The sequence below is a fragment of the Pinus tabuliformis genome, chromosome J (assembly GCF_031772625.1).
Source record: "Pinus tabuliformis cultivar Carrire ecotype Pingquan chromosome J, CPIR1, whole genome shotgun sequence".
In the NCBI taxonomy this organism is placed as follows: domain Eukaryota; kingdom Viridiplantae; phylum Streptophyta; class Pinopsida; order Pinales; family Pinaceae; genus Pinus; species Pinus tabuliformis.
In genome coordinates this window covers 161,279,077-161,288,813 of record NC_142295.1, presented here as the reverse complement: position 1 = coordinate 161,288,813, position 9,737 = coordinate 161,279,077, and the positions used below count along the sequence as shown (strand labels likewise).

Below are 9,737 nucleotides of genomic sequence, written 5' to 3'. Positions count from 1 at the left end.
TAAAAAACTAAATGAAAATTTGGATCTCATGATACTCCACTGGAATCTACTACCCAACTTTCATGCCACTACTCTATAAATGTGAATGAGTTCTGTAAACTAATAGATGCCGCTATATAATATGCAAATTTAATCATGAAATGTGAAAGATCATCACGGTTACACTTTTACCCTTTTACTTGGGGGAGATCCTGGCGGTGAGGGAGGTCTTTTACTTGAGGGAGATCCTGTGAAAGATCATCACGGTTACACTTTTACCCTTTTACTTGGGGGAGATCCTGGCGGTGAGGGAGGTCTTTTACTTGAGGGAGATCCTGGAGGCGGGGGAGGCCCTGGATGTGTGGTGCCAATTTTGCTTTTGATTCTTCCAATAAAAAACAGAAGGTTGTTGTAAGAAGATCCGGATCCGTCTTTATTCACATCGCGTTTCGCCAGCTTTCTCAGTTCCTGAGCTCTTATTCTCATATTCATTCCTTCTTGCTCCGCCAAAATCATGTTCACTGCTCTTTTTACCTTCTCTTGATCCAGCTTACTAGTCTCACCCACGCATAATTTCGTGGCTATATTCAGGTGTTCTACTACGAACTTCGAGTTAAGCGATTGCTCTGGATGCATGGGCCAAGTGATCATGGGTACTCCCATGCTTATGCTTTCCAGCGTAGAGTTCCACCCGCAGTGAGTGAGGAATGCACCGATGGAAGGGTGCGATAGAATAAGGAGCTGAGGCGCCCAACCCGATATAATTAGCCCCTTCCCTTTCTCCGCGAATGTCCTTGATCCCTCAGGCAAGGCCACTGTATCTGGGAGTCGGGACTGCAAGGCCACTGTATCTCGGAGTCGGGACGCCAAGATGAAAGCGTGCCCGCTAGCGTCCAAGCCTGTCAACAACTCAAAGAGTTGTTCGTGGTTGGCAATGAACATGCTACCAAAACACACGAACACTACGGATTCCGGTCGTTGGGAATCCAACCACCTCAAGCACGTTTCATCGTCGATATCCGCCGCCTCCCCTCGGAGGATATTCATCCTTCCGCGATCGATTCCTTGCTTGTCGAAAACGGCGGGCGGGAGTAGCGGACCTATGTTCAACACGGGCTCCCCAGTCAAACTCTTCATGTGATCCATCCCCGAGGAATCGATGCCCTCAAACGTATTAATGAGTATCATCTGCTTCTTCTCTCTGCCGCGGTTAATCTCCTCGATAAGCGGGCTGTACCACCCCTTGGACTTATCTCGCGTACCCGGGGGAAAGTCTGACATGCGCAGCTTGGCGAAGTTCAGTCCGGGGATTTCAAAAATCTCGTCGTCACCCTGCGGGATGTTCTGCGGCGTGCAGGCCGTGACGAAGGCGTGGAGCACAGACTGTATGCCCCCAGTGTAGAAAGCAACGCTTGAGATCCCGAGCTTGGCAGCGGAGCTGTGAACCCATCCTTCACTAAAGAAATCACTGATGACGCAGGTCGGAGAGGCACGGGGAGGGTCGGAATTGTTATTCATCTGTTGGTTCAGCCATTCTTCGAAGGGCCCAGCCATCTGCTCCAGGGCGGTGACATGGAAGGAAACATTGCCTGAACGTTGGGTTCCTGGGGACGGCTCCTCGGTGGAAGGGGGTGTCAGTGTTACGAACTGGATGTCCAGATTCGAACACTGTACCTGAGGCTCGAGGTGTTGAGCGCCCCTTGAAATTGGTACATACGAAACGGCGAGGCCTAGTGAGGTGAGAAGCTTGGCCAATTCCAGAAACGGAATTAAATGGCCTTGCAAACTACTTGGAACAAGCACTACATGGGGTTTGCTTTCTGCCATTAGCAGAAGTACAGTAATACGGACAATGAGGTTGTGCAGTAATACTAGTGATGTACTAAGCTCTGCCCTTCGTTCTATATATTGATTACAACGACGACAGTGAATTGAATAAAATTTCAAACGAACGTGGGAAAGTTGCGGTCCGAGATAACGCCGATGATACGCGTGCGTGTTTCTTTGAAATCATTAGTGGTAGTGGTACATACATATAGAAGAAGGAATGTTATTGAAAACGTTATGAGTGCCAGAATGGAATGTGATGAGCGAATCACTCTCGTTGGTATACTAATGATGATGGTATCGCGTGTGTGTGCAGATCTAGATGGATGATGAGGAAATGGCATGTACGGTTATTGTTATTACAAATAAAGCGGCGATGATCCTGGTGTTGATAGGCTATTCTGCGATTGATTGGACCACACTCATGGACAACTGAGACTTGAATGGTGTGTTCATTTGGTGAAGTTAGATAATTGATTATTATCAAATATCAGATGATGATTAAGGATTGCCATAACTATAGATGCAGTGATACCGATCTGCAAAATATGAATGAATGATTATTCAGTTAGAAAGACGTTACATGACACTTATTTAACTATTAAGGAATAGCTCAATATTTAACTATATTTCTAACTTCTTTATATAAAATTTAATTTAACTAAATGATATTCTGCATACTGCTCATGATGAGGATGAAGAAATTCGCAGCAGGACGATGATTCCCGTTATTCGCCATATTAGTAATGATGATGATGATATCGCATGTGTGGAGGAGGAGGAAATGGCATACGTGTTATCTCGCTTCCACGGTGTTGTGAGGATAGGTGTTAGTATACTAAGATAGCATAGGATAGGATAGCATAGCATAGAATAGATAATTGTGTTCCGCAAATGGACCACGCTTAACACTACGTTAATGTCGTCATGGAATGCCGTTACTTGTTACGTCATGTCATCGTCACCGTCACCGTCACGCATATTGGTTGCTTCGTTTCGTTTGTTTCTCGTCTCCGGTAGGTAGCACGATATAGTGATTACACAAATACAAATACTCATCGTATAGTGATAATGTTAATATTATTATTTTTAAATTAAGTTTATCTATATTATTATTAATATAATATAATTTTTACACTTCTTTTAATGATTACACAAATATATGCAGGATAGTGTTAATATTATTTTTTTTTTTTTTTTTGTAAGCTCAGGTAGTACTCATTCTATTACTGAAATTTTTCAAAAAGATACATCAATCCAAACATAGATGCCCGCCCTCAAGGGGAAACCGGGTCAAAACCCATCTGTAATTTTTCAGTCCAGCCCAGAAGTAATAGGCTCTCCGTCTAACCAAAGTAGCTAACACAGCATAGCAGTTTTGAAACTTACAGTAGATCCTATTCATAACTACATTATTATTTCTACTATTCATTTAAAAAGACGCAAGCAAAATCAGGACCAACAGTAGCATAGCTAAACATATCTGCCTTCATGCATTTTCCTCGTCCATCGGTCGGCGGGCTCCTTGCGCGGGATTCGGCTGTCTGTCTTCTTGAACAGGATCCTGACGTTCACCCTTCAACAGGCAGAGGATCTCATCCAGTTTATCCTCCTGCTTTGACAAGGTTGTGCGGATATAGCTTAGCTCCCTGCTCATCTCAGGTTTCTTCTAAAGCAAATCCGCCATTTCTTTGGCAACCTGTTCCAGGGCCTTCGCCATCAGGCCTTTCATTACCCAATACATGTGAAGGGATTGCTTGAAAAGGGTCCTGCGGCCACGAGTGTGGCCCGGGTCGTGGAAGATTGTGGCCCATTCCTCCATCTCGTCTGCCGATTGCTCCTGTTTGGCCTCCTCTTCAAGAAATTGCATAATCCTGCGAATATCGGGGTCAGCGTTGTTTTGAAAGGCTTTTTCCGCCGCTCGAATTTGATGCATGACGGTCCTTTTCGGTTTCGTTTGTCTCTGCTGACGCCTGCCAGAATTTTCCCCTTCCTCATACTCTGTCTTTCCGTGGTCTTTATCCCCCTTCTGCGTTTTGCTTTGCCCACTGCTCAGTGGACGACCTCTCTTGCGGAGCCCCGAGCGCCTATCTTCAGAAACCTGCTGCATGGACGAATTTGTTTCCGCTTGGGGCGTGCTGCCCTTAAAGCTCCTCTTTTGCAGTTCCTTGGATCTTTTCCCAGAGCCACCCTCTTCTTTCTCGTCTGAGTCGTCCTCTGTATCCCAAATTGTGATTGGGGGTTCCCGGTTTAGGGGGCTTTTGCCCTTCCCTTGCTCCCATTCTTCCTCAATTACACCCCGCTCCCCTGCGCCACGGCCTCTCTGACGGGTCTCCATGCCTCCTGCAGCCCTGCCGCTCTTCCTTCTCGGATTATTTCCCCGCTTCGACTGCTTCCGCTGGAGACTCTGAAAGTGATTCCAAATTATCCCGCAAAGATAGTTGTTTATCGAATTTTGTTTCTCTTGAACTCGACGGTTTCCAGTATATTGCATATATAATGATGCCCGAATTTGAGTTCCCGGCCTCTTCCTATCTAGATCCGGTACCCCACTACCGTCGACCGTTCCATCCATGATCACATCTACTACGGTGTATCCTGACACCTCGTTAATCTCCCCTCTCAGCTGATGCGTCTTAATTATCGCATCGAATGCGTAATCCTTGGTGCTCATCCCCTCTGCCGCCACTATACCTCCTTTCAATTCCTGCTTCATCATTGTATGAATTGGCATGCCATTTAGCACCTGAGGTGATCGAACTTTGGTCATGGTTCGATCGTGTCTTTGCCCTTTGATCATCTCTTTCATTAATTGAAGTGTGTTCCCCGATAACATCGTCACCTTAAGCAATCGAACTTTGGTCATAGTTCGATCGTACCTCTGCCATTTACTACTGTCTTTCATTAATCTAAGTGTGATCCCCGATGACACCCTCATGATCAGCCTTAATGAGCGTGTGTAGATTTTTCCATTCCCCGTTTGCTTCCGGATTCCTCCACTGACTATCAATCCTGCTCTGCTGTCCTCTGCTGCCCCAATTGGCCAGCCAGTCCGCAGGTTTATTGCCATTTCTTCGAACATGATTGAAGATACAGTAGTCTATTCTTTTAATCATATCCGCTATCTCCTGAACGATACCTGCTGTGCGCCAGCTCTTAGTCACCTTTTCCCACCCCTTGCCATTCCTGAGTTTCTTAACCATTTCAATGGCTATTTGGGAATCGCCCGAAATTTCCAAGTTTGAATATCCATTTCTGATAGCTATTCGCAATCCAGTGTGGAGAGCCCAGAACTCGGCCTCATTGTTAGTCATATTCCCTCCCCAGTCAGCATATATCCATCTTACTTGTTTGTTGCTGTCACGGAATATACCCCCGAACCCTGCATCCCCAGGGTTGCCCTTAGAAGCCCCGTCAAAATTTAGTTTTACAAATTGATCCCTGGGATAGGTAAACGTGTCTGGACTTTTAACCCTCATGTCCTGATCTTTCCTGAATTGATACTGCACCATCTCAAATTTCAGGTTTAGTCTGCGCAAAATTTCGTGTTCCCCTAGATCTGCTTTCCAATCTTCGTCCTGCCATCTCTCTACCAGAATGGTTTCTCTCAGCGCCTCTACCACCCGCTCCCAAATTGCCTCAGGCTCCTTATTAACACTTTTAAAAATTCTAGCATTACGTTCCTTCCATACCAGCCATATTACAAAACCTGAGGCAAGGTTCCAGGCTCTCTGTATGACTCTGCATTTGAAGGTTTCCTCCCTCCAATGGAAAACCATTTCGTTGAAATCTCTAATCTCCACCTCAGGTTTATTAAAGGTATGCTTTGTATGAGACCATAGTTGTTTAATATACGGGCAATGGATCATGATATGATCTCTGCTTTCTTCATGATTTTTACACAGGTAACAGCTCGAAGGTCCCGAGAAACCCCGTTTCTGGATGCGGTCCCAAGTAAGAATTTTGTTTTTCAAAGCTATCCAAGCGAAAGTGGTTACTTTGGGCCACCAATTTAGATCCCAAATTTTCCTCCAGTCCTGTTGGCCATCATTGATATTGTGGGGATTTGCCAGATAATATGCTTCCTTAACTGAGAAAAGTCCTCTCATGGTATTACCCCATCGTAGGATATCTTTTCCGTTCCTTACCTTGATTTTCCTTGAATTCATTTCCTTATTGAAAGCCGTCTGCAGGTCTGGATTGAGACTCTGATCCCACTCTAATGGGTCCTTCCAGGATCTCCAGCAATCATTCATGTTGACAGGATTCCAATAATCCTTGACAGTTGTTCTATTCTCCTCAATTCTTCCTCTGATTGGATGAAGGCTCTGCATATTAGTCAATCTTTCTCTTTGCTGCCATTTGTCGTCCCAGAAGTGAGCCTCATTACCTCCTCTGATTTCCCAGAACGCATGTTGCTTGACAATGTCTCTATTCTGGCTGGCCAGTTCCCATACCGCGGATCCGCGAGGCATTTCTTCTTGTCTTAGAATGTCTACCTGTGAGTCTGGCATTCGATATTTTGTTCTCCATATTGATTTCCAGAGGTCATTTCCCCCTTGCACCCACCTCCACCAAAGTTTAGCTCCCAGGGTTTGATTGAGCAGTTCTGGGTCTTTTAATCCCAACCCACCTTTCTCTTTCCTCTCTGTAAGCTGATTCCAGGCCACCAAGGCCCATTTCTTCTTTTCCTCCGACCCGCGCCAAATGAAATTTCTGATAATTTCTCTAATCTTCCCATAAACTCCTTTCGGGGCCGCCATTGTTGAGAGTGGATAAATAGGTATAGCCTGCAAAACCGATTTGGCTAAAACGATTCTGCCAGCTATATTCAGGACCCTAAAGGCCCAGCTCGAGACTTTTTTCCTCATTCTATCTAAGATTCCCTGCCAATTCTTTAATCTTTTTGACGTGAAGTCCAGCATGTTACCCAAATACTTGGTAGGCAGTTCACCCTTTTTGAAGCCCAGAATTCTAATAAGGTGAGTCTTCACTTGATCCACCGTGTTGAAGATAAAAACACATGACTTATCCCGATTAATTTCAAGTCCCGAAGCTTCAGCAAACAGGTCAAGGATTTTCTTTAGATGTTTGACTTCCTTAACAGTTGGCTCCCCAAAGAGCATTATATCGTCAACAAATTGTTGATGCGTAAGGGGGAGTCTGTCTCCCCATAAGCGAAGTCCTTTTAATCTTTGAGCTGCTTTTTCCTGAGTAATATACCTTCCTAGACCCTCTGCTGCCACGATGAACAGGAAAGGAGACAGTGGATCTCCTTGACGAATACCTCTGGAGGCATTAAACGTGTTCGAAGGGTTTCCATTGACTAAGATTGAAAAGTTAGGAGAAGAAATGAGATTGTGGACCCATGTAATCCATCTCTTGTGAAAGCCGAAGCATGCAAGAACTCTTTCCAGATATCTCCAGTTGAGCCTATCGTAGGCTTTGGATAAATCAAGCTTAATCATCATTCCTTTCCGTTTTTTATCTTTGAGGGAGTGGATAACTTCTTGAGAGACAACTAAGCCATCCAAGATCTGCCTCCCCTCCACAAAACCAGTTTGCTCCGCCGATATTAAACTTTCCAGCAAGGGTTTTAATCTTCTAGCAATAAGAGAAGTTATGATCTTATATACTACATTACAAAGAGCTATCGGTCTAAAGCCATTAGCATCCTCCATATTTTCACCTTTAGGGATTAAAGTAAAGAAGGTTGAGTTGAGAGCCGGCCATACCTTCTGTTGCACCCTTGATTCTTCTACCAAATCTAGTATTTCTTTTCCAAGAAAATGCCAGCCAGCCTGGTAGAAATCTACTGTAAAGCCGTCCGGGCCCGGTGCTGTGCCCTTCCTCATTGCTTTCACTGTCTCTTCCAGCTCTTCTAAGGTAACCATCCTCATTAAGGCTTTGTTCTGGTCCTCCGTAACTAGTCTGGGAATAGCAGTGCATATTTCCTGGATAGCTCTCTCTCTATCTACTTGGGGTTCGGAGAGAATTCCTCTATGATGATCGACTAGAGTTTGCTCAATTTCCTTTTGTTCCACCAGCCTTGTACCATTATTCCCTTTAATGGAAAGAATTCTATTTCCCTGTCTATGCTTAACCATTGCCTGATGAAAAAACTTTGTATTTCTTTCCCCTTCCCGAAGCCATTTAACTCTAGATTTTTGCCGCCATAGGATTTCCTCTTGCTTTCTTCGTTCTTCCATTCTTCCCAGCAGAATTCCTTCTTTGGCGATGCTCTCCTCAGTCCTGCCTTCCAGAATTATTTTCTGTTGGATGTCCTCCATTTCCTTTTCTAACTTTTGCTTGTCTTCTACAATGTTGCCAAATTCTTCTTTGTTCCATTTCCTAATCTTCATCTTCAGTTCTTTTAGTTTTAAATGAAACGTGTGCATCTTTCCTCTACCTTGCACTCGACTTTGGTTCCACCATTCTTCTGCTTTTTTTATGAAGTTCGGATCCCGTAACCAGAATGCTTCAAACCGAAACGGCTTCTTGCCCTGGATCTTTTTAATGTCGACTTCCAATCGGATTGGCCAATGATCTGAGCCCAAGGAGGGGATGATCTTGGCTTCGATAAAGATATCTCTGTTCAAGATGTCTTCAGATATTAGAAATCTATCTAGTTTTGAGGCAATTTGGTTCTTGCCTCCTCTTCGGTTGTTCCATGTATAGACTCCATTGATGGTTTTCATATCTACTACTCTCAGGTCCTCTATCATCTCATTGAACTTGTCCATGAATTGATCCAGCCTTCGAACTCCCCCTTTTTTCTCTTCCAGGGATCTGATTAGGTTAAAGTCTCCTCCAATGATCCAAGGTTGTCCAGAAAAAAGTTGTCGGGTCATTCTCAAACTTCTAATAAAGTTTTCTTTTTCTCCAGGGTTTGTGGGTCCATATACACCTGTGATGACCACTTTTTCCTTGGTCCCCACTATCCTGCCCAACCCGGTCAAGATTCCATGCATGCTAGTCCACTTGTCTAGAAGTATTTCATTTGGGTTCCACAAAATTGCTATTCCTCCAGCAACTCCTATGGCATCCTGTCCCATTACTTTGTAATTCAATCTATTTCTTTCAACTATTTCTTCTAACTGGTGTACCTGAATTTTAGTCTCCTGCAGTATTAAAATGCTAGGTTTTTCTTTTTTGAGTTTATCTCGCAAATATCTTTGCTTCCCCTTACTATGTAGGCCCCTAATATTCCAGCTAACAATAATCATTTAAAACTTTTGGAGGGAGGGGAAAAATACCTCTGACAGAGGTATCACTTTACCAGAGTTGATCAGTGTTTCACCCACCGATTGGATAGTTTCATTTAGCGTTCTCCGTCCTCTTTTCCTGCTGCTTTTGCCAGCATTGTCCATTTCCATCACTTCTTTCTGCTTTTCCTCAACCTCTGTTATTTGTTTTTCCAGGTTTTCCCCTTTCCGTTCCTTGTATTTCTGGAAGGCCTCCTTGAATAACTGTTTCTGTTTTTCTGGTATAAATCTGCTATCCAAATACTTCCACTCCTGTAACAGTCTCTTCATTAGCTTTTCCTCTTCGGCCTCATTTTCCATTTCGTTTTCAACTTCCATATGTGATTCCATTGTTTCGTCCGTCTCTTTTTCCTCTGTTTGTTCCTTGTTTGGTTTGTATGGGCTTTTTGCTTTCTCTTTCTCTTCTCGGGAAACCTCCATGGGCGAGTTCTCTGGGTCTTCATCGTCATTCAAATTTACTTCATACCCTTCCGCATTATCTTGCAACACCTGGAACTTATTTTGGCTTTTTATTGAGCTGGGTGTTTCTTGCGTTTTGGGTTTCAGGTTTTCCTTGTTTGGCCGTTTCTTCCTATAGACTTGCTGGAAGCCGTCCTCTTTGTCTGCTGCCCTATCTTTTCCTGGCTTCTCCCCTTCCTCTTTATTCAATGGGCAGTTCCTGTATAA

General features: G+C 44.1%; 2 protein-coding genes across 2 annotated transcripts; both read right to left on the bottom strand.

Moving 5' to 3' along the window:
• Positions 1-246: 246 nt before the first annotated feature.
• On the bottom strand, positions 247-1,806 carry LOC149226168 (anthocyanin 3'-O-beta-glucosyltransferase-like). The gene has a single exon (XM_089380126.1). The coding sequence runs from the start codon at positions 1,804-1,806 to the stop codon at positions 247-249; it is 1,560 nt and encodes a 519-aa protein (XP_089236252.1).
• A 2,909-nt stretch (positions 1,807-4,715) lies between these two features.
• LOC149226167 (uncharacterized) lies at positions 4,716-8,096 on the bottom strand. Its single transcript, XM_089380125.1, has one exon. It carries the CDS (start codon positions 8,094-8,096, stop codon positions 4,716-4,718), a length of 3,381 nt encoding a protein of 1,126 aa, XP_089236251.1.
• Between the last annotated feature and the right edge of the window lie 1,641 nt (positions 8,097-9,737).